The following is a 24,969-nucleotide window of genomic DNA, read 5'->3' as shown; positions in this document are numbered from 1 at the left end:
ACCCTTCAAGGACCGCAGATGCAAACACGCAAACGGTCAGTGACTCGTCAACCTAATGCTCCTGTTACTTGGGGACAAATTAAAGCCTTGAGTCAACAAGCTACAGAGACTTTAGAAAAAGCTCATATTGAAAAGACTGATGATAACTTCGTAGTGGCTATTATTGCAGCGCTTAATGCTAATTCCATTACATTGCTTCTACTGTGTTGTTGTTTGTACATACCTTGTGGACAGTCACAATTACTTCCCACAAAAAATATTTGGGAAGCGTTTGCAATTTCACTGAACCAAACTGATTTCTGTCTTTCTCATCAAAAGGCAGTTGGAGAAGTTTTGGCAACTTGCCTGATTCCAGTATGTCATGATCCTAAAGATATGCAAAATGATACTTGGTTTTATTCACAGCTTCCTGTTAATTCATCCTATCGAAATGCTTCTTATGAATACCATAATTGGGGAACACAAACCCTGTTGCCGCCTACTTTGGCAATGCATGTGAGAACCAATCAAATAGCTAGTATCAATATGACATGTGCTCGTATGGTTAATTGTACCCGATCAAATTGTGTTAATTTTGGACCAACTTTGTTAAATTGTAGCTCCTACGAAAATGTTTCATATATTTATAAATTTACTCATTTACCCCCTGGCTGGTTTTGGTCATGTGGAATGTATACCTTTAATTATATTCCAGCTAATATATCTGATGGTACTACATGCTGTCTAAGTCGACTCACTATGGTACTTCCCAGTAAACATATTTTATTTTCTAACTCCTCACATATGCGATCCAAGCGTATGACCCTTGCTGCCAATTGCAATGATAATGTTAAATTTCTGAGTCAAACTGAATATCTGGCACTTGCATTTTCATTAATAGGTGTCCCTGCATTGGCAGCGGCAAATGCAAAAAATATTCGTGAATTAGCCTGTTGGGCAATTAAATCAATCAATGCAACCTCCACTGCTATTAGTTTACTTAATGCTGAGCAACAGCAATTACGTCATGGAGTTTTACAAAATCGAGCAGCCATTGATTATCTTTTATTACTTAACCATCATGGTTGCGAAGAGTTTCAGGACATGTGCTGTTTTAATTTATCTGACAATTCAAAGGCCATTGACAAACAATTAGCTTTCCTACGGAATTTAACTACTCATATTACTATTCATAATAACCTACTCTCTGATGTATGGGATCAATTGTGGCAATGGATCCTTTGGACCTGGCTCCGCCCTATTATCCAGTATTTAGTCATTGGTATTTTTGTTTTCACTATTTTTTGCTGTTGTATACAATGCATTCCTAACCTTTTTTCTTTATGTTTTCCTCGTCCATTCGCTCCAACACGTCACTCTGCTCAATATGTTTATAAGCTATTACAAACATCTCCACCTCCATCTCCAGCTGGCACACCACGGAGATTTCATTAAAAAAAAAAAAAAAAAAAAAAAAAAAAAAAAGGTGGAGATGTAGATAGAATGTATTTGGATACAGGCAGCAGATGATGTTTTGTATATTCCTGAGAATCTAGCATGTGATGTTTTTGTTCTTTCCTGAGAAAGTAGCAGAATAGCAGGTGATGTTTGTACATTCCTGAGCAGGTTCACGAGCTGTTCATGTAGAGTTGTTCTTGTAAGCAATGCATGATCATGGTTGTGTAAGCAAAATGTAACCAATAGTAATGATAATACATGTAATATCCATGAATATTCATAGAGTATATAAGAAGGGGATTGACTCCCAAATAAAGAGTTTTTTGCCCAGACACACGAGAGGAGAGTTATTTTGCAACACTTCCCAAGGCAGATTACAATAACAGTTAATTTGAACCCATCAGGAAACTGGATAGCCTCACTGCGATTTGGACATGTGTTACTGTATTGTGTAAAACAGCATAGAAAAATGAGCACAACATACAGAGAGTTTATTACTGCTGATTCTACCACCTACAATCATTTTAATGCTATTTTTAGTGATACTCAATTTTATTTCATGATAGATGTGATCTGAGATGGTTCTCACAGCCCACCACCTCCCAACGAGTGGTTCAAACTTTAAGTGGGTTACAAAATTAACATAAAAATAGAAAAAAAGGAATATGTCAAATAAAAACCACCCACGCCTATGCAGTCATAAGCGTTTGCTATTGTTTTTTTATATAGAAATATCTTTATTGGAATACTAAGCAAAAAAAAAAAAAAAAATAGCGCATCACTGAAATCCACAATTCAGCATTGCAAATACCAAACCAAGCCAAGAACTGAAAAATACATTTTGAGTATAACCCGCACCCCCCCCCCCCCCCCCCATTCTCCAGCCTGGAACTGGGTAGGCATCTCTGTAATCGGGGGATTGATTATTGGCCCTTCTATAAAAAGATCAATAAAGCATTCCTGTACAAACATAAGTACACAACTACACTGTGATTCCAAAAAGATCGCTCAGGAAACTGAAACCAAAACAATACCTGTGATAAAGGTCGAAGGAGAATGAAATGCTGCGGCTTCTATGGACGTCTCTGGAAGAAAAAAAAAGTATAATAAAGTACCCAGCTCGCTTTGCCTTTTCATTTGTAAAAGGCCGACGCTGTAGTATTTTATGTCATTTCAATTTCGATGGCCTGAAAGCCACTTTCTGCTGCAGACCAAACTTTCCGGTACATAATGCGCCTTCTGCCACTCACATCATGGCGGACCGAGTCAGTCGCAGGGCGGGACACGTACATGTTAAAGGTTAGTGAGCAGTAATCACATGACCCAGAAGATGGCTTCTGTTCAGTGGTAAGTAATGAGAGACTTCTGGTTTTTTGTTATTTGATTGTGTTTCGTGGCTCTTGGCTTATGCCTGACGATTTAGCTGGATAGAGTCGGCAGATTATTAACGTAAACGGAACAGAAATACTAACTTCTTCCATAGTATATGGGGGCAGTCAGCTGTAAACAGCTCTATACGAGTTTGTCATATTAATTTCTGTAGGTTTTTCATGTACCATTGGTGTTAAAATTGAATGAAAACAATAGTTTGCTACTTAGACTTGTTTAGAGCGTTTTATGCCTGTTAATTTGTTTGGTTATGTAGAAGTTGCAGGTAATATGGAGTGGAGGAGTAGCCTAGTGGTTAGTGCAGTGGACTCTGATCCTGGGGAAACTGGGTTCGATGATCTGTAAAGTTATACTAACTTTAAAAAAAACCACCAAGTGTCATTGATCATGTACTTAGGTGTCATGTAGGAGTGACCTAGGGGTTAGGGTGGTGGACTTTGGTCCTGAGGAACTGAGTTCAATTCCCACTTCAGGCACAGGCAGCCCCCCTGTGACTCTGGGCAAGTCACTTAACCCTCCATTGCCCAATGTAAGCCACATTGAGCCTGCTATAAGTGGGAAAGCGCAGGGTACAAATGTAACAAAAAAATAAAATGTAATAAAGCATGCCAAGTAAAACAAGAGTTGTTAAGTAAGTATGAATGAAACTGTGATTTAAGGGAAATGGGACTTGATATATACCACCTTTCTGTGATTTTTGCAACTACATTCAAAGCGGTTTACATAGTATATATATTCAGGTACTTATTTGTACAAGGGGCAATGGAAGGTTAAATGACTTGCCCAGAGTCACAAGGAGCTGCAGTGGGAATCAAACTCAGTTCCCCAGGATCAAAGTCCACTGCACTAACCACTAGGCTACTCCTCCTCCCACTCTTCCCTCTTTGGTTGGGGTTGTGGGGTTTTTTTTTTTTGAGGGGGCGGGGTTAGTGCTTTAGTTTGTGTTACAACATTGAACATTTCAGTAAGTGTACTGTTGTTCTTTTAGTACAGGTTATAATTTACATTCCAATAAAGTCTGAATACAGAAACATTGTTAAATTCTAAAATGGTAATTATCTGATGTGATTTGGCCTTATATAGGATTTGATATCTAAGCCCAGCTTCTGTTTCTGACCAGTGTTAATTGGGATTACTGTTTCACAGCCATTGAGAGAAGCCATTTTGGCTGGGTGGGGGGTGGTGTGAAATGTAACACAAATAAAAGAGTTGTACAAAATTGATGCCTAGTTGCCAGACTTAGCAGGAACATACATTGTCTTCTGGGACGCTGGGGTTCAATGGGTTAAAAGCGGGAGAACCTAGGGGCCAATGATCAAATTCCCCATGCAGTTCCAAACAGTGCTATAAAATTAGCACTCCCTCCTCCTGTAAGCACCACCTCAGAATGTTGGTGCCTTGCCTGGTGTATTCTGGGATGCACTGGGCAGGGCTTCAGTACCATATAAGGGAGCTGCCATGGGAGCAGTGCCCTTGTTTGGCATGCTGCCCACTGAGTATTGGGGAAGAATACTAATGTCCCTGTTTAGCTATTAGCGTTCAGAGCCGGTGAGCTTGTTACATGCTCCATCTAGCCCAGGATCATGCTTCCAACAGTGGCCAATCCAGGTCACAAGTACCTGGCAGAAACCCAAATAGTGGCAACATTTCATGCTACCAATCCCAGGGCAAGCAGTGGCTTCCCCATGTCCATATCAATAATAGATTATGGACTTTTCCTTCAGGAACTTGACCAAACCTTTTTTTTTAAATCCAGATACACTAACTTGTGAAGAAACAGTGTGTTTTAAGCCTTTAAAATATATTAGATATTTTCCTATTTTAATTATGTCCTGAAATATATTTCTCCTATTTGGCCAGCAGGTGGTGTTTCTTTACTATAAAGCTGTTATAGGGAACTGACTGTTCTTTTTTGTCTTTTTTTAACACAAGCAGGAAGCAAGCAGCAGTATACTTTCAAAGTTTGTTGACAGGGCTCTGATTGACCCAGGAGCTCATTTCCTTTAGAGTGTACTGATTTTGCCTTCAGTCTTAGCCAGGGAGAAAGAGACAGATCTCTTTGCTGAGGCTTGGTGAATTGTATGTCTTGATCTTCCCAGGTACTGTTTAGCCAGTATGCAAATGTTTAGTTAGTGTTATAATTGATCCATATTTCAGTTACCTGTTATTGTTTGCCTGTTTATACTATTTTGTTCCAGTGCCCAATATTTTTATGTTCTGCCAAAGAATCCTAGTGGTTTGTGTGTTGGGTCTGTGAGTGCTTTCTGGGAACTCTGGGACCACTGGGAGTGTGGCTCCAGTAACCTAGAAATCACTGGGGATAATTGGAGAGCAGGAGACTCGCCCAGAGGCGGTTGTGACCCAGTCGGTGGGAGGAGGGTGCTAGTATAGAGCACAAGCGGCAGGTGCAAACAGACCTGAGCTGTGCTGGTGATAAACCCTCTTAAGTGGCTGCGGGTTAACCCCAGTCAAGTGGCGGCATTTTGTCACACCGACCATGTTCTCTAAGGTGAGTGCATCAGTGGGAGACATGCCCATGTCCTGCCCAAGCTCCGCCCACATGCACATCCCCCTCAGGGACATGTGCGATACCACTTATATGTGCCTTTATAGATTAGTGCTTAAGGCAAGTGCACACACGTATGTGGAAATTAGGGTGGTGCCATTCGCTTGTGCATGAGGTGCCTAATCACTGGCATAACCCAGACACATTCTGCATTGGAAAAGGGGATGGGATTTGATATACCACCTTTCTGTGCTTATAATCAAAGCGATTTACATATTCTATGTAGGTACTTAACCCTCTATTGCCCTAGGTACAAATTAAGTGACTTGCTCAGTGTCATGGAGCTGGAGTGTGAATTGCTCAGCTTTGTCATGGCCAATGGATTCTGTCTGCATGGCAAAGGTTGTGGCTGTCAGAAAGTCTCAACAGTGGAGCTTGTCAGCTTCGGAAATGAACTTTGGCTGGCCGCTCGATTTCCTCAGTTCACGGTGGTTCAGATTTCCTACCCTGTGCTCTGTTTCTCTCACCCCCCATCAAAAATGTTGATAACAGGAAGTATTTGATAGCTAAATGTGCCCTGGAGACCTTTGGCATTCAAGTGCCGTATCAGGGATGCAGGATGATGATGTTCCAGGCAGAGCTGGAACATGAGCGTTGACGTACTAAATACACAGGGATGGAAACATGACAGAAAACCGAGCTGTTAACCAAACATTCTTTTTTGGTTTCTCGTTTTGGTTTTTGTATGTCTCCCCTTTTACATTTGTCTTTGGTGTTCTGCCTACCACAAATGCCCAGGACATGGCTGTGGAACCCAGTGGAGTGTTTCTCGGATCCAGATTTGCACACAGGCTTGAAAGAGGCTTCTTTAAGTCTAGGAGGAACTTCTTGTTTTGTTTCTTTTTTTCCCCTTTGGGTGTACTGCTTGTCTTTTCTTTGCTTTCTTTGCTCTGCCCTTCCCTGTTCTGAAGATGCTTCCCTTTGTTCCAGCATCTTGCCTGCGTCCTCCCTTGCTCATCTGCTGTCCTACACGGCCTGTGTTAGGCCATGGTCTCTCCCTGTATCCATGTTAGCATCTCTTCCTGGTATTTTGCCAGAAGCAGAATTTTAGACAACCAGGCATATAGACTGGGGAAAAAGATGGCATCCTAGATGAGGACCTTTCCTACTAGCACTCTGTTTCCTTCTACATTATGCCTAAAAAAACAAGGGGAAGATACAGGACCTCCAAGCTGGTGGTCCCGGAAGTTCCTCCTCCTTTGCTTTAAATTACTATGGAAGCCTTTGCAGTGATTTGACCATCTACCAGGAATGCTCCCCTTGGGGCAGTTGGTGGTGAACCTGAGCCTTCACAGCCCTTGGAGACCAGCGTATTGCTAACTCTCAAAGAGCAGGAGCCACCAGAGAACCTCACCAGTACCTAGGAGAAACGGGCTAAGTTAGTGGCAATATGAGGTACTGATATTGGTGCTCTCTTGGTAGCTGAGTGGGGAAGTGTTGCTGGAACCACGATCACGACTGAAAGTGAGCTGCAGATATCTGTGCCTATTGACAGAGTTGTAAACAATGAAATAAGCAATTGATCAATGGTTGGTGAGCCAGACTGTAGTTCTGGAGAGACCTCGAGCCCCAGCAGTTGAAAGTCCATTTGATCTGTTAATACCAGAGACCTTTACTCTTGAAGAAATATGGAAGGTAGTAGTAGACTTTGGCTGAATGCCATGTGAGTACAACTGCCCCAGTCCTCTTGTAAAATAATAAATTTGTAGCAAAAATGAGAGGAACATGAATCTAAAGTAACTGTATGCAAAAAAAATCAGTAGACAAGCTGAAAACTGTTTTTTTTTTTTTTTTTTTTTTGAAAAATTGTCTGATTCCACCATTATGGGCTACTCAAGCTCATTATCAAAATGTGAGTGCTTAGAAAATGTGCGAAGTAGGAATCTTTGATTAACTTTCCTTGAATACTGGGGATTTCGGCACATGATATGTTTTTAAAAAACATGTGATTGAAGTCACCTTATAAGAGGTGGGGGAGGATGGTTTTGATAACATTCCCCCAATCTTTCTTGAATCATCAAAAGATGAGGTGGCTATACCTATGATGTTGTTAGTGACTGTGACAATGGACCATGACTGAGATTGGTTATTCAGACTTTACTTTAGACACAGAAATTCTACCTTTTCGGGGGGAGGGGGGGGGGGGGTTGTTTGTTTTTTTCCAACGTATAAAAAAACATTCAGAAACAACGTAAGTAGATTTTTTTTTTTTTAAAAATATGTCAGGGCTTTACTATGGGCGCACTTTTTTGTTGACATTTCTTTGCAAGTAACCAAAATACAACATATGTTGATTTATGTTTCTGAGTAATAAAGTAGTTACTGAGGGCCCAGTAGATCTAACCTAGGGTGAGGACTCATTATCCAAGTAAATCGATTTTTGTCATCTCTCAAGAATCATTAATAGTGCTATCTAGATGTGTTTCTTTTTAAATATTTTGTAGTATTGTTCATATTGTTAGATCTTTTGTTCCCCACTTTATGGGGGACTTGAATTTGATCAGGTTATTATGCCTTTGTTATTGTAATCATTGATTCTGGCAACCTAATTACATTTTCAAGTGTATATCTTAAATTATTGTGAAAAATTCTATAAATGATCTTTACATACTCCTTGGCATGACCGTATTCATGTTAATTGAAACTAATATACATTTTGCTTTTTGGCACTTGTCTTCTCCTTTGAGCGCTTCCAGGTTCAGTCAGAACCAGCCTGTATTGTGAGTGACGGCTGAAGTCGTTGTTGCCCAATTACCTGTCCTCAGTCCATGACCACATGCTAGATTCAGAGCCGGCTTAACCCTTAAGCATGTGAGGCAGATGAGTAGGGCGATAGGTTTTTGGGGAGGGGAGCGGGGGACAGCAGAGAGCAGCTGCAGTCAAAGCAAAAGAATAGATTCTGACAGCCACACAAACTCAATGAACCATCGGCACTTAATTTTTACCCACGGGAAAGGTGGATGATTTTTAAATAGGCCATTTACCTGTATAAACAGCCATTTTCCTTTAGATAAATGGCTTTCGAAAACAGAAGGGCTTATTTCCAAAACCCTCTAAGTCCAATGCAGCTAGTGTGGAATTAGCAGCAGTATTATATACATACAAAGCAAAGTAATATTTTTAAAAGGTGATGCCCATGTATGCATTTTTACAGGATTGTTCTGTGATGGGTGATGTTGGGTAATTATGATTGAGTTTGATTATGAAAGTCTTGGGGTGGAGGAAAGACTTGTGGCATCTAAGATAAAGGGGTGGGGGGAGGAGATGTTTGCTTAGTGTTTGTAAAACCTGACCCAGTCCAATGGAGCTCTGCAGTCACAAGCCTAATTATGGCCACTAGATGTCACCATTATGCCATGAATCAAAGCCAGGTCCTTTGTATGGCAATGCTATTGCTAAATCCTCAAGCTGTCCTGAAATACACTTCTTGATAGACAAGTGTTGGTCACCTAATGAATTTACCCTATAAAGTTTGATTTGTTTCTAAATGCTTCAATTTTTAACCAAAATAAAGGTTTTCAATAGTGTTTTCTAATTAGATTTCTGCAACTCTTCTTGAATTTGAAGTGCCAACGGAAACAGATTTGTTTGTCAAAATCATTGACATTGCAATTGCGTATGTGTGTGTGTGTGTGTATGTATGTATATATATATGTTCTAGGAATATGAAAATTACTGGTTTGCATTTCTTTGTTTTAGGCATTCAAGGTACAGAAATTATGCAGCAGAATTGCAGTGCTGCAGGTTGGAGGCTATTGGATTGGAGACGGGAGAGTACCATCCTTTAAAACCTATTACGGTAAGCCCTTGCATTTTACTTTTGCTGTGACATTTCTGACTTTAGTGTTCTGTTATTTCCTTTCCTTTTGCTGTTACTTCCACAGGAACTCGTTTCCTGGTAGTGTGACAAAGAGCAAGGGGTTGTTTCTGCTGAAGGTCGGTACTATAGGTGAACTTTGTTAGTGAGAGTCCATAATAGATAAGAAGAGATGCCCCCTCTGCCATGTGTTACAGTACACCAGTGGCGTAGCCACAGGTGGGCCTCGGTGGGCCAGGGCCCACCAATTAGGGCTCAGGCCCACCCAACAGTAGAACACATTTGGTGGTAGTTGGTGGGGATCCCAAGCTCAGCCAGCTGAAGACTTCCCCTTGATGGTAATGAAAACAGCACTCTCCATGATACCGGCACTTGCTCATGCTCTGTTTTCTGCACATGCCTGCTGCAGACTGAAAAGGTGGAAAGAAGCGTTTTCCTACCTGCTGAGATTTTTTTTTTTTTTTTGGGGGGGGGGGGACACTTGTGCCCACCCACTTCTTGCCTAGGCCCACCCAAAATCTGTAGTCTGGCTACACCCCTGCGGTACACTTGGAGCGTTTGTTCCCAAACCTGTGCTGGGGGAACCCCAGCCAGTCAAGTTTTCAGGATATCTGCAATCAAAATTCATGAGATTGATTTGCATGCACTGCCTTCATTGCATGCAAATCTAACCATGAATATTGATTGTGGATATCCTGGAAAGTTGACTGGCTGGGGTTCCCCTAGCACAGGTTTCGGAACCACCGATCTGGGGTCATGATTAGCTTAATCAGGGGTTCTCAAGCGGGTCCTAGGAACGCACTCAGCCACTCGGGTTTTCACGATGCTCACAGTGATAAGCGTAAGAGAAATCTGCATACAATGGAGGTAGTGCATGTAGACTTATGCCATGCATTTTCCTTGTGGGTATCCTGAAAACTGATTGGCTAGGGGTTCCTGAGAACGAGGTTGAATACCACTGCTCTAATACAAAACCCGGCATACTGGGTTACCTCCCATCTCAGAAGTTTTAATGTTTGATTCTAAAACAGTGCTGTCACCTGCTGTGCCTTGCCTTGGCTTGGTCTTATTCCTCATTCTGCTTTCTTTGTTTTAAGCCTTGGACCACTCCTTCCATATATCACCAAAAAAAATCTTAAAACAATGAGTTTGAAATTGGAATTCAAATCCTACTTCTCTCATTTATATTACTTGTTATGTTGAGCAAGTTTCCTTCTCTGCTGTTCCCTTAAATTATCAGCTCATAAAGACCAGGACTTTTTAATAAACAATAGTAAACTGCCTTGTGCAAAATTTTGGAAAGGCAGTCAAGGGATGTATTTTTCTAGTGTAGCTACATCCCAGGTATGCTTGATTGGGCATTGAGAGCACGCTTCAGCATCATCCTGATACGTAATAATATGATTGGCTAAAAAGTAGAGGTCTTTCATTTTCATTTACCTGGGATTATGTAACAGATGGCATGAACAACCCTAAATGACTTTTACATGACTTGACTGGCTGTTTTGGTCTTTATCTACCTTTTCCCGCTCTGTTACTCTTGTTTCCCATGTGAGGGTTCCTTAGAAGAGTTGTTCATTTTTTTTAATGAAAACAAATTTTTCTTATCAGACGGTTTGAAAATGGAGGGGTTCTGGCATGTACAAGTGAGCAATGTCACTGTATACCAGGCTGTACAGAAAAGTGCAATGTGCACCATTAACTGTTATGACTGCAGGCTTTATGATATTGGCCATGAAAACTGATATTCATACCTTGTTCAATATTCAATTTTATTTAACATACCACTTACATTAAAAAAAACTTGTATGTATTTTAGATCCTATACACTTAGAGAATTTTTTGTTAGATAAATCTAATGTTCAGGTCTCTGATGTAAGATAACTTTAATAGATGTGGATGATAATGAATTCTAAAGAATGATTTAGGGTACTTGCAGCCTATATCTGATTTTATTTTTAATTTGATGCGTATTTTCCAGCCATCTTTGTTGATGAGTTTGAGGCTTCCTTTTGACTATATTAGGCATCTTTCTTTTTATTCTTTGTAACATATTGATAAACATAAAATTGAATAAATAAAAAAAATAAGAATCTAAGAGGTTTGCAGCCTTCTAGACTATATGCCATCCTTACCATATAGCACTACCCTCTGCCAATCTGAGCTGCTCTGTTCTTTCAGTAACATAGTAACATAGTAGATGACGGCAGAAAAAGACCTGGACGGTCCATCCAGTTTGCCCAACAAGGTAGCAACTCATGTGTGCTACCTTTTGTGTATACCCTACTTTGATTTGTACCTATGCTCTTCAGGGCACAGACCGTATAAGTCTGCCCAGCACTATCCCCGCCTCCCACCACCGGCTCTGGCACAGACCGTATAAGTCTGCCCAGCACTATCCCTACCTCCCAACCTCCAGTCCCGCCTCCCACCACTGGCTCTGGCACAGACCGTATAAGTCTGCCCAGCATTATCCCTGCCTCCCAACCACCAGCCCCGCCACCCAACCACCGGCTCTGGCACAGACCGTATAAGTCTGCCCAGCATTATCCCCGCCTCCCACCACCGGCTCTGGCACAGACCGTATAAGTCTGCCCAGCACTATCCCTGCCTCCCAACCTCCAGTCCCGCCTCCCACCACTGGCTCTGGCACAGACCGTATAAGTCTGCCCCGCACTATCCCCGCCTCCCAACCTCCAGCCCCAGTATTGTCGAAAATTCCCATTGTACCTTGAATAAAATCATTTTTTAATGGTTTGCATTGACTATCCCATCAAGAAGTGGTGCTTGTGGCCTTGGTGAATGTCCTATTAGAATTGATCTCTGAAACTTGCATTTTAAAACCAAACCTTGGATAGTGTGACTGTTTCCTGCCTTTTACCCTTCTAATGGGATCTCTATAAAGAGCATACTGATGAGAAAATGTGACCTAACACAGTCCTGTCTGTTCAACAGGTCACAGAATCTAAGACCAAGAAAGTGGGCCGGAAAGGAAGTACCTCTTCCACTTCTTCCTCTTCCTCGAGCTCCGTGCTAGACCCTCTGAGCAGCGTGCTTGATGGGACTGACCCTTTGTCAATGTTTGCAGCAACAGCAGAGCCGTTGACAACTGTAGCCAACATGGTAATGCGCAAAGGTTGTTTTGCCACATGGGATTGCAGTGTAATTTCTAATCATGTACGTTAAAAGTAACGGGCCACTTTTGATTAGGGTTACAATATGGGTTTACCCGGACATGTCCTCTTTTTGAGGGCACTGCGGGGCATCTAGGCTGTTTTTTCCAGCCTCCCCATTTGTCTGGTCTTGTGGGAAGGCTGGCTTGCGGGCGGGTGGGCCTCAGAGTACCCTCCCCTCACGTACCTTAATGTGCCCTGGTGGTCTAGTGGCCCCTTCCGATCAGGAAAGAACGCCACTCTTTGCTGCCTTGCGCTGCTAGCGCCACTTCAAAATGGCTGCCGAGACTTCAAGCAATGGCCTCGCAAGACTTCCGCAGAAGCCTTGCGAGGTCACTACTTGAAGTCTTGGCAACCATTTTGAAGCGGCAGCGAGCAGGTCAGTGGCAGTGCTGAGCAGGAAAGAGTGCGGTTCTTTCCTGCCCCGAAGAGGCCACTAGACCACCAGGACATGATAAGGTATGTGAGGGAGGGGAAGGGATGTGAATGGAGTCATGTGGGTGGAAGGAGTGAGTGAGGAAGCTGTAAAAAAAAAACAAAAAAACGGTGGGGGGAGGGAGAGAAAAGAAGGAAATACATAGGGGATGGAGAGGAAAGGATGGGGGATATGGATGGGAGGGAAAAGAAGGGGGGACATGTTCATTAAATGCTTAGAAATGTACATCTTTTTTTATATCGGAGTATGGAAGAAAATGCATTTGCTACTTTAGCACTATTTGTAGAATCTGGCTTTCTTGAGGAGGGGGTCAAGGTGTATTGACTGTGTAGTGTAGGGGCCTGGCGGAGTGGAGCGGTGCTGAATTTTATTTTGTGTCCTCTTTTTTTTTTATTTTATTTTTTTTTTTTCGTCACGGCAAATATGGTAACCCTACTTTTGATCATCATCATTTTGATAGCAGTCTCCCTAATTCTCTAAACTTGCATGCCAAGTTGTGCATGTATCAGTTACGTGCATAACTTAATTGTTAAATTAGCTGCTAATGGATGTTAAGCAATAATTGACTATAATTAGTGTTAATTGGCACTAATTTACAGTTATGCGCATAAATGCCCTTAGTCGGTATTCTACAAATTTAGCTTGCAAAGTCCATAGCACACAATTGCTACAGTGGGGTGGGGGATCTAGGAGGGGCACGGGTGGGTCAGGACATACCTAGCTCTTGCGCGCTCATGGGCCAGTGCTCAGAACTTCCATGGTAAGGCCAACAATGCAGAAACCATAACGCTGGAACAGCGCAGAAACCTAGCTTGCCTATGCTCAAAGGAACTGGTATTAAAATTATATGCGCACTGTGAAAGCGAAATCAAGGGGGAGGACACGCTTGGCGCATGCGCAGAAGAGTTCCGTGGTCAGCTCAGCTCCCGTGCATGTGTGCCTGGGAAACCTGAAAGTGAGGCACACATTGGCGTCCGTTTTCTGCGCCTTTAAATATAAGTGTTTTTGGTTTTTTTTTAATTTGGAAGGCTTATGTTTAAACACAGGTAACAAGTGCCAGTGTGTGCTTTCACTTTCAGGTTTGCTCTGACTCGCCCACGTTCGTCTTTCACTGCCAGCGCTTAGGGGTTTGTATGGGCTTGCTTCTGCTTTCAATGTAAAGAGAGAGTCATGAGAAATCCTCTCTTCAAACATCCTAATGACTGCTCTGAGCTGGCATTATTTTTACAGCGGTAAGGTGGCTTTGTTTCGTACGCTGTTCTATGAGCATAGGGAGGGAATAGGAAATGACCTCATTAGCATGCGTTTGACTACATTAGCATGCTATTTATTCTAATCTTAGGCGCACACATCTCCGGCGCTAGAACCTCTGAGCATTCTGCGCCCACTAATGCTGGCACTAGTCCGACACTAATCGCCTCTAGCACCCGCGTTTGTTTCTGAGCATTGGCCTCTCAGGTTCTAGAATGCTATAGGTTGCACACCTGACAGCAGTAAGGCACAAACATTTACACAAGCGATTGCGCTAGCGAAGTGCTTGTGTCTAAAGTTAGGCTTGTAACTGCGGACTTACGCTAGTATTCTAGAACAGCAATTATGCACGCAGTTGGCATAAAATTTGAGCATTGGCGCCTAACGTTAGTGGACCTGTTGAGGATTACCCTCAATGTGCTTTGGGGAGTGGAGGAATGGCCTAATGGTTAGTGCAGTGGGCTTTGATCCAGGCAATCTGGGTTCAATTCCCACTGCAGCTCCTTGTGACCATGGGCAAGTCACTTAACCCTCCGTTGCCCCAGGTACAAAAAAAGCTTAGATTGTGAGCCCCCTAGGGACAGAGAAAGTACCTGCATATAATGCGTACAGTGCTACATATGTCTAGTAGCGCTATAGAAATGATTAATAGTAGTAGTATAATGCTTATTGCAGGAGAGAGATCAGTTTCAAAAGATGTTATTTAGGGCATTAGTTCCCAAACCTGGTCCTGGAGTCACTCCAGCCAGTCAGGTTTTCAGGATATCCATAATGAATATCCATAAGAGATTTGCATTCCCTGCCTCCACTGCATGCAAATCTTTCTCATGGATATTCGTTGTGGATTTCCTGAAAACCTGACTGGCTGGAGTGACTCCAGGACCAGGTTTGGGAACCACTGATCTCGGGTATAGAGTAGATCGAAAAATGAGACCCCCCCCCTGTCTATTTCCCCGGTGATTTTGAGATGCCCGGGCCAGTGAGGGTAATCCCAGGGATAGAGCTGAAGCACGTTCATTAAACATTCTTGGAAGAACTTTGAAAACTCTGAGCGGTGCTGTCTTTTGATGACATCGGTCCGGACTTGTGCTAAGTGAAAGGTTAGCTCTGGCTGTTACTGCTGTACCACTGTCATTTGTTGCTGCGCCAACCAGCTTTTGGAGTACTGGTATCAGTGTTTCTCTCTCTTAATCTTTTTCGGAAGGACAACGGGAGGAAAAAACGGGAGCGAGAAGAAATTTCAGCAGTCGGTAGTGATTTTGAGCCATGGCCCAGCAAGCGCAGTGCAATCCTGGCCAGATACACAACCACAGAGAAGCTTTCCATAGTAAGTGCTGGATGATGTGTTTGTAACCTTAGCTGTAGGGTAGCTACCTTGGCCTTGCTTCTGCTTGTTCCTCCATTTTGAGCTACACATGTTCTACTTTCCAGTAAAACCGTTCCTGAGGAGTTTGATGCTACCATTCTGTAGTATGTCATACAGTGCTAATGTTTACATTGATTTACATTTGTAGTTCTCAAAGCTGTTGATGTCATTCAATTACGGAACAAAATAACCTGCTTATAAAAAGTTAGTCTATGAAAACATATGTAGATCCTGGAGGAAAATCCTCCATGATAATGAAACAAAGAACTTAGTAAAGCAAGTTAGTCATGTAATTTTGTTTAGTACAAATGTACAATGGTGTTCTGTTTTGGGGTAGTGAGCCCTTGGACCACAGTCGTAGGCCTGACTGTGGCAGACAGATCACCTCCAGGGCCTACAATGAGAGACAGGAGCCGGCAGCCGGTATGGCTGACAACCAGGAGCAGGACTTGGCTTCACAGGAACCAGGGACTAAGCGCAACTCTGGCAGGAACCAGAACTAGGCACGGCTTGACAGGAACCAGGAAGACAGCTCTGGTAGGAACCAAGAGCAGAATTTAGCTTGAGCAGGACTCGGCTTGAGCAGAAACCAGGACAGGACTCAGCTTGAACAGGAGCAGGGCTCACAAGAGCAAGGTCCTCAGGAGCAGGGCTCTCGGGAACAGGGTTTGCAGGAACAGGGTTCACAGGAGCAAGGCTCACTGGAGGAAGGCCCTCAGGAACAGGGTTCAAAGGTGCAGTGCAAGGCCCTCAGGAACATGGTTCACAGGAGCAAGGCCCTCAGGAGCAAGACCCTCAAACAGGGCTCACAGGAGCAAGGCCCTCAGGAACAAAGCTTCAGGAATCAAGACTTTCAGGAACAAGGCAGGCTTGTTGTGTCTCCTTAAAATTTCTCCGCACCAACAATGCCCAGGTGCGCCCCTCCTCCAACATAATGCCTTCACCTCAATCCAGGGCTTGCTGCATGCAAGGTGCGCACAGATGCGGGAGGAGGCTGCCACTGAGAACCTGCAGGGCCAAGGTCAGCGCCCCATCGAGGCTCTGACCGCCTCAAATGGTATTTGTCTAGACAAGGAACAGATCTCGGACACAGAGAATCTCTCTGATTCCATTCAAAATACAATTAACCACACTCCTTTTTTTATACATAAAATATTGGCTGTCTAACTGTCTAATTAAGATGATAAATGGTTTTAAGAAAAAAAAAAAAAACAAGAGACTAGGAAAACAAGATACAGATATTCTGCTCATATCAAGATGACCAAACTTCCGTTATGATTGGTATTATAACCTTAAAGATATATCATTGGCATCATAAGGCACAAAGAAAATACACAGCAAATATATCATAGATATCCAATGTTCAAAAAATCTAATCTAAATAAAAATAACATCTGGCTATTGCTAATTATCATTTGTAGAACTATAGAACCTTTGAAATATTTGTCAAGTTACAATGATGAGTAACCTTGAGAAATTGCACTTCTAAAAAAGGACAGGCCATAGATGTCCCTGTACTGAGATATTACAACAGGTGAGGATTCTCTGGTTGTTTCCTGAAAGGGAACATCTGTGTCCTTGAAATAAGCATTGCTTATCTGCAGTTACCAGCACTGCAGTTATAACAAGCTTCGTTTCAAAGCATATTATTTTTTTTTATAAAACGATTGTTAACTCTGTCATCTCCACAGATTCCTCATTAGTTCACAAACCTTCTTTCACTTCCACACATGGAACGAATAAATTGCCCTGTAAGTGGGCAATAGTATCAACAGTCAGTGTAGACGTGATGATAGTACTTTGCCGTGTTTTCACAGTGCTTTTACAATGTTCTTATTTAACGATATTTGTCTTTTTATTGCAGAAACCTGATGTTCTCTTAAAATTGCTATTTTTCCATTACAAGCTTCGTCGAGTGTCTGTATTTGCCATATATAGTCTTGAGTATATATGTAGGATATACTGGTAGTGGAGGACAGTTTGAAAGTGTTTACATATACTGTCATTTTGATATTTGCAGTTGTATTTATTTTGTAAATTGTTTGAACTCCCTCTGACACGCTGTTGTTCTTCTCCAGAATCTGTTTATGGGATCAGAAAAAGGTAAGTCCAAATCTTTGCTTACAGTGCTGAGTCCTTAGCTAAAACAAAGGCTTAGAATGAACTAGATATATTGTGAAAAAAATATATATACTAGTAAATCAGGCCTGTTTCTGACACAAATGAAACAGGTGCTAGGAAGGTTTTCCTCGGAGTGTGTTTGTTTGAGAGAGTATGTGTGAGATTGACTGTGTGTGTGTGAGAGAGAGAGTGAATGTGCGAGTGTGTGTGTGTGACAGAGAGAGAGTGAGACTGCTGGGTGCGAGTGTGTCTCCCCTGCTCCCCCTCCAGCCACCCAGCGATTCTACTTTTTCCCTTGCCCCCTTCCAGCCACCCACTGATGCTCTTCTCTCCGCTGCCCCCCCCCCTCCAGCCACCCAGCAATTCTCCTATCTCCCCTGCCCCTCCCCTCCAGCCACTCCTCCACTTTAATCAGCATATATTAAATTCCCCCCATGTACTACAGAAAAGCACCGAGCACATCCTATATAATAAAACACACCTCCAACGTTCTGAAGCCATAGTTCCGGAACGTTGCAGGAATGCTTCAATGTTTTTGTCCACGCTGCCAGCTTCAGAACGTTGGAGGTGCTTTTTATTATGTAGGATATTAATTTGATTTTGTAACCATTGGGACCAGTGGGGTAACAGGGCTGGACAGAGGCTGTGTTTGGAAACACCTTGAGGTCCTTGCTGAACAGTTTGCATAGGTAGCTTTCATGCCTGTCTCCTAACAGAGAACAATTCCCTTCCCATCTGCCAGTGGCTGGGCTGATTTTGCTTGCATTGTACGACTGCAGTCCATATTAAAATATCTTTAGATGCTTACTCTTGGGGTTTTTTTTTTCCTCGTATAGTAAGTCAGATGCAAGACATGAACATGGTTCTGCCTCGAGTGTATTTTCCCGTCACCTTCTATCCTATCAAATATTGTAGTTCTCTCCTCTTTCCCTCCCTCTTATTTAGTATGTAACAGTGGCTTAGCCACAGGTGGGCTTGGGTGGGCCAGGGCCCACCCATTTATGGCTCAGGCCCACCCAACAGTAGCACATGTTTAGTGGTAACTGGTGGGAATCCCAAGCTTCGGCAGCTGAGGATTTTCCCCTGATGCTAACGAAAACGCTACTCTCCATGACACCGGCACCTGCGCATGCTCAGTTTTCAGTGCATACCTGCTGCCAAGGTGGAAAGAAGCGTTTTCCCACCAGCTGAGATAATTTTTTTTTTGTTGTGGGGGGGGGGGGGGGGGGGGGAGAACACTTGGTGCCCACCCAGTTCTTGCCTAGGCCCACCCAAAATCTGTTGTCTGGCTACATCCCTGGTATGTAAGCTGCTCAGACATACCCATTGATGGGCGGGATAGTAAGTCCTTTAATAAACTTGGATCTTTAGACTTGAGGCCCCCGGCATGTTAGTAGGAATTGTCTGTCCTTCTGAAAATTCAGAAACCGTTGTCCGCACTACCTGGGACAAAAATAGGTTTAGCCTAGTGGTCAGTTCAATGGGCTGAAAACCCAAGGAAACCAGGGTTCAAACCCCTCGTCCCCTTCAGACACTCCTTGTGACCTTGGGCAACTCAGTCTGCCTTCCTTTGTCTTGGGCACGTATTTTGGGGGGGAAGGAGCGTACAGTACCTGAATTGCTAATAATGCTGTAAGCTGCCTTGCACATTACTACTACTACTTGACATTTCTAAAGCGCTACTAGGGTTACGCAGCGCTGTACAATTTAACATAGAAGGACAGTCCCTGCTTAAAGGAGCTTACAATCTAAAGGACAAATGTACAGTCAGTCAAATAGGGGCAGTCTAGATTTCCTGAAAGGTATAAAGGTTAGGTGCCGAAAGCAACATTGAAGAGGTGGGCTTTGAGCAAGGATTTGAAGATGGGTAGGGAGGGGGCTTGGCGTAGGGGCTCAGGAAGTTTATTCCAAGCATAGGGTGAGGCGAGGCAGAATGGACGGAGTCTGGAGTTGGAGTTAGATTATTAGCTGGAAAGGGCAGCTAATAATCTAAAAATGTCCCTGAAACTCTTATGTCTAGTGTGTTACGTTTTCAGAGCTGAAAGCTGCATGTGTGGCGTTGAAGGTGTCCGTGTTCGCCCATAGAATTGAGCACCGTGCAGCTGAGCTTTTTGTCTTCTGTCCCCCTCCCCATCTCACGTCCCAAAACTTTGGGCTCATAGTTAATTTGTTACTTGTTGGTGCATCTAAACCCGTTCTCAGACGAAAATCCAAATGCCTTTGAGATTTAATCCAGTGGTGCTTCTCCACTAGGAAAAGCTACAAGTCCAGTTTCAGCAGTTTCAGAAAAGGTCAGGACGAGACTTGAAGAGCTGGACGATTTAGAAGAGGTAAGGACAGGATTTAAAAATGTCTGTTACATCGTTTGTGTTTGTGGAAAAGCTAGACGTTTGTTCTAGTCAAGGTTATTTGAAATGTGATCTACTTGAAGTCATATGTCCTATTAATACTAACTACCAGCCTGTTCAGTGTGGCATACAGAATGCATGGAAACCTGCTCTGGTGATAGATTACAATGCAAACAATCAATCATAAGAAATTCCTCCTAGCAAAAGAAAAATTCTTCCTTTGCCTCAGAGAACATCATTTATGTGAACAACTCTAGGTACCCGTTCGTGCATTCCTGGCTCCCTGGGACCCTCAATCCATAGGGAATAGCCATGCCGTAATGTCTTTTGCAGAGTATTATATAGTTGATCTCCATTCAGAAATGGACGGTGCTGCACATACTGATTATCCCATCAGCAGATACTCCTTGCGTATAACTATTACAAATAGAAGCTTGTTAATTGCAGCACTTTTGATGGAAAGTAGCTCTCTTCTGTTATCTGATTATCCTCATTAAAAAAGGTCATCAAGGCGGTCCCGGATAACTTTTCCGTGTTCCTTGGAGCGCAGGGAAGTTGGTGATTTAGCCTCACCCAAGGGAGATGCTTTTTGCCGTATGTGGGCCCCGTTTTGGGACTCGTTGACAGCAGTGGCACGGAGTAGAATTTTAAATTCTTAGTCCCACATGACATGACACAAGACGGGGAGGGGATGGGGGGGGGGGGAGAATTTTGTGCTCGAATGGAGTGAAGAAACTCCAGGTGGTTATTGGAAATGGTTGTTCGTCTTCTTCTTCAAGACACCTGGCTCCACTGATTTCTGTAAAGTTGTGCATTGTAGCAATAGAAGAATAATGTGTTAAAGGGAAGAAGCGGGGAGGGGAGAGTAAATGGGGGTGGGATACCTGTTTGGGGTGGAGAGGGGGGGATATTAAACGGGGGGGGGGGGGGACTTGCTTTTTGGTGGCCAAGGTTATGTCGTCGTCGTTTCATTTCTTCTGATTCTGGTTTTGATTGGTTGTAATTGTTCTAAGAATGATGTATGATTTATGCCATCAATAAAAATGATTGAAACATAAAAGGTCATCAAGGGGGTAATGTTGGAACTGCCCAGTAATGTTATTACTTGCGAAACATGGCCATGTCAGGCACAGATGATTGTTAACCTGGGAGCATTTTACTTTATTAAAGGCTGCCTTTTTGTTATGATCTGCCTTCTTGTTTTATATCTTCCACGTTGGATTTGGCGGACTCCCTGCCGCCTTGTTTTCTGTCTCCTAAACAAAGGTGGAGAACGTTGTGTTTGCTCTCTCAGCCCCTTAAGATTTGGGAAGAAAGCACAAAAAAAAGTTAGAGAAATAACCGATCCCTAACTTCTGAATAGCAAACACTGAATAACTCTTGTTTTCCTTGTCAGGGGTCCCAGAAAGAGCTCTTGAATTTGACCCAGCAAGATTACATAAACCGAATTGAAGAGCTGAACCAGTCGCTGAAGGATGCTTGGGCCTCGGACCAAAAAGTGAAAGCTCTGAAAATAGTTATTCAGGTCAGTCTTGGAGCAGTCCATTTGCTTTGTTAAAGCTGAAGAAAAGTTTCCTTTGCAAGTAGATTTGGGCAGCAGCTCTTTACATTTTCGTCGTGGCCTCATTTAAAAAAGGAGTAATGGAAGTGGTAGGACATGCAGGGATTTTAAATAACCAAATACCACCATAGCAATGTGTTGTCTTTGATTAGCACATTTTACTAATATAGAGATGGTAGCCTAAAGGGAATCTGAAGCTCATCCAAGAGAGCGGAAACCACAAAAAAATGCAAGGAGCCTTCGAGAGTGGGGGTGTCAACTCAATCAGGGCCATGCCAACACGGTAAGCGAGGTAAGCATGGCAGGAGGGCGCCATCCTCTGGGGGGGCGCCCCGCCGCACCATGCTTACCTCGCCCTCTTCTCCCCAGATCCTTTCCCTTTTTTTTTTGTTTAAATTTACCTCTGTCCGGCGGCGTAGCATCAGAAGGAGGCGGCGCTCCCCCGCCCCGACGTGTCTACTAGTCTTCCCTTCGCTGTGTTCCGCCTTCTTCTGACGTCAGAAATGACGTCAGAAGAAGGCGGGACACTTAGCGAAGGGAAGAAGACTAGTAGACACGTCGGGGCGGGGGAGCGCCGCCTCCTTCTCACTGACGCTACGCTGCCGCCGGACAGAGGTAAATTTAAACAAAAAAGGAAAAGGATCTGGGGAGAAGAGGGCAGGCAGTGTAGCGATCGTTTTCGGGGGGGGGAGCGGTGCGGTGCCAACGGGGGGGGGGGGGGGGGGGGCGCCGGAGACGCCAACTGCAGGGGGGCGCCGGAGACCCTAGGCACGGCCCTGAACGCAATATTTTATTGATCAGACCTGTCACGGTCCGTGATTCGGCGAAACTGCCTGCGTCGGGGGTCTAGCAGTTGATACAAACTCTTAATCAGTCAGTGTGAAATTATGAGCACCCAAGTTGTTTGTTGGCATCTGTTTTGTGTTTAGAGATTGGCAAGACAAAATTTCCCATTGACTGACTGATACACTGGGAGTTGTATCAACTGCTAGACTCAGATGCAGGCAGTTCACCAAAACATGGACTGTGTCAGGTCTGATCAATAAAATATTGAGTTGAAGTCTTCTTGCACTTCTTGTGGTTTTCAGCCTAAAGGATTGCTCCGGAAGCCCATTTATTTTGTGCCCTGGTCTAGAAACAGTATCTTTTCCTGTTGGGGTCTCTGAGGTGCAGGGTTGCTACTAGGGCTGTACCGAATATTTATATTTGATTCGATTTGGCCCCGAATAGTACCCAGAATACATTTGTATTCTTTCGAATAGCGATTTAAATTTGAATACAAATAATCCAGGACTCTACTGTACTAAATTCCACTGAAATAAACACTTGATCTCTGATTTCAAGTTGCTTCTGTTATTATTTGTTAATTAAACTCTGGAATTCATTGTCAGAGAATGTGGTAAAAGCAGTTAGCTTAGCGGGCTTTAAAAAAAGGTTTGGTTGGCTTCCTAAACGAAAAGCCCATAAGCCATTAAAAAATGGACTTGGGAAAATCCACTGCATATTTCTGGGCTAAGCAGCATAAAATGCATTGTTTTGGGATCTTGCCAGGTACTTGTGACCTGGATTGGCCACTGTTGGAAACAGGATACTGGGCTTGATGGACCTTTGGTCTGTCCCAGTATGGCAACACTTATGTAAAGCTCAATGCCCATTATTCATATTTGGCCGAGTAATAAAATATGCTATTCAGTACAGCTCTAGTTGCTACAGTTTTTTAATGTCTTAGCAGCTCTCCAGTGGGGGAACAGTCAACAAATCGACATAACAAGGGAAATCAGTGTGACACGTTGAGGCTCCAGTTCACAGGGGCTTTTAACAGGCCTGGTTTTGTGGGTAACTAAGGTATGCAAATTGATTTGGATCTTAGACCAAGGATATTCAAATATTACTGGTTTAGTTTTTTTGTTGAAGTAGGATGCAAAGTGTAATGCATTGTATGTGCTAGATGCCTTCTCTTTCATGGATTGTATTGTTACTGTATGTGTTGTACTATTTAATTTATAAAGTGCTTTGCATTGTTACATAGTATATAAAAAAAAAAAAGGTTTGTACCAGTGACGGCCTTACCGTTAGGCCAACTGTGGCAGGGGCCTCAGGTGGCACTGTTCTTGAAGCGGTATCCCCCCACACCGACTGCAGTCTTAGCATCTCCCCCCGCCCCTTGTTCCTCAACTCCTTTCCCCGACTCTACCTTCTTTTCTTGTTTTCCAAATGTTGGCCGTGGCAGCAACTCCCAAAGGCTGCCCTGCCTCTGGCACCGGCCTCTTCTCTGTACTGCGACCCGCCTCTCTGACATAACTTCCTGTTTCCTCAGAGGCGTGTTGCAGTAGAGAGAAGAGGCCGGTACCAGTGGCAGGGGCAGCCTATGGGAATTGCTGCTGCTGCGGTCGACTTTTGGAAGATGAGAAAAGAAGGTAGATTCAGGGAAGGGGGTTGAGGAAGGAAAGAGGGGAGAGAGCGTGTGAATGGAGAGATGTTGGACTGGAGGGGTGGGCAGGGGGGGCCGTAGGTGGTTGCCTCAGGTGGTTAGATTGCCTTGGGCCACCCCTGGTTTCTACTGTAGAAGACTGGAGTTGGGTATCTTTGTTCTCATGGTTTCTTGAAACCTAAAGGGGTTATGTGACATAGATTATCCCAGTTATTCCCAAACCGTATCCTCAAGGCTCACCTAGCTGGTTGTAATTTCAAGCTGTCTCCAATGAATATACAGGCGTATGCTGCCTCCATTGCAAGCAAATTTATCTCATGCATGTTCATTATGGATAGCCTGAAAAGCAGATTAGGTGGATGTCCTTGAAGATCATGAGCGCCTCTCGATTGTGTGTCTGTTATATTGACCATTGTGTTCATTGGACTGTATCATAAGCATCATAAATTCTGAGGTGATTAACGGGATTTTCACCTTAGAAGCCTTTATGAAACTGTTAAATTTCATATTAAAGCAGTTTAATGAAGATGCTGCAAAAGAAATCCTTAGACATGTCCTCCTTTAGTTAATGAAAACAAGGCTTGTGAGCTGTTTTGATTTAATGTATGTCGGTGTAGGTTTATAGTGAGCTGGGAGTTTTGACACTCAAATGTCGCATGAGCCATTTAGGGAGCATTGTCAGTCCCGCAGGCAGATTCAGATATCGCTGCAAACTTAACCTTTTGCATGGCAATAGTGATTCAAAATGAGCTATCTGCATTTCCTTTGACAGCACAGTGAGTTCTTCTAATGAAGTGTTTGTTTACAAGGTCTGCGTTTTCTGGTTCAGAACAAAATGTCTTAAAAAAACAAAAATCTTTATAGAAAGGAGCTTTAATTAACTAGAACAAGTCACTGCCTGAATGTCTGTCTGATTTAACAGCCTGCCTGTCCCCACCATCCCCCTTTGAAATGATTAATACCTAAAAGAATATGAGTTATGTGGCTTATATAAGAACATGTTTTTTTTCTCCCTAGAAAATGGAAGAATATATGCCTATTTGGGAAGGGGACAATCTTAATGCGTCCCCTTA

The 24,969-nt window shown here is 43.2% G+C and overlaps 1 protein-coding gene across 1 annotated transcript in view; it reads left to right on the top strand.

Annotated features, from left to right (window-relative positions):
* Window positions 1–2,725: 2,725 nt before the first annotated feature.
* The window catches only part of VPS35L (VPS35 endosomal protein sorting factor like), a 112,746-nt gene continuing 90,502 nt past the window's right edge, over window positions 2,726–24,969 (top strand). The window contains exons 1-7 of the mRNA XM_030212427.1: window positions 2,726–2,784; window positions 9,092–9,191; window positions 12,165–12,332; window positions 15,274–15,396; window positions 17,514–17,538; window positions 19,810–19,886; window positions 21,301–21,429. Of these exons, the coding sequence (XP_030068287.1) occupies window positions 2,756–2,784; window positions 9,092–9,191; window positions 12,165–12,332; window positions 15,274–15,396; window positions 17,514–17,538; window positions 19,810–19,886; window positions 21,301–21,429 (651 nt within the window). The 5' untranslated portion in view covers window positions 2,726–2,755. The remainder of the gene's footprint in view (window positions 2,785–9,091; window positions 9,192–12,164; window positions 12,333–15,273; window positions 15,397–17,513; window positions 17,539–19,809; window positions 19,887–21,300; window positions 21,430–24,969) is intronic.

This window comes from Microcaecilia unicolor, chromosome 8, assembly GCF_901765095.1.
Source record: "Microcaecilia unicolor chromosome 8, aMicUni1.1, whole genome shotgun sequence".
Lineage (NCBI taxonomy): Eukaryota > Metazoa > Chordata > Amphibia > Gymnophiona > Siphonopidae > Microcaecilia > Microcaecilia unicolor.
This window is presented reverse-complemented; position numbering and strand designations above follow the sequence as displayed.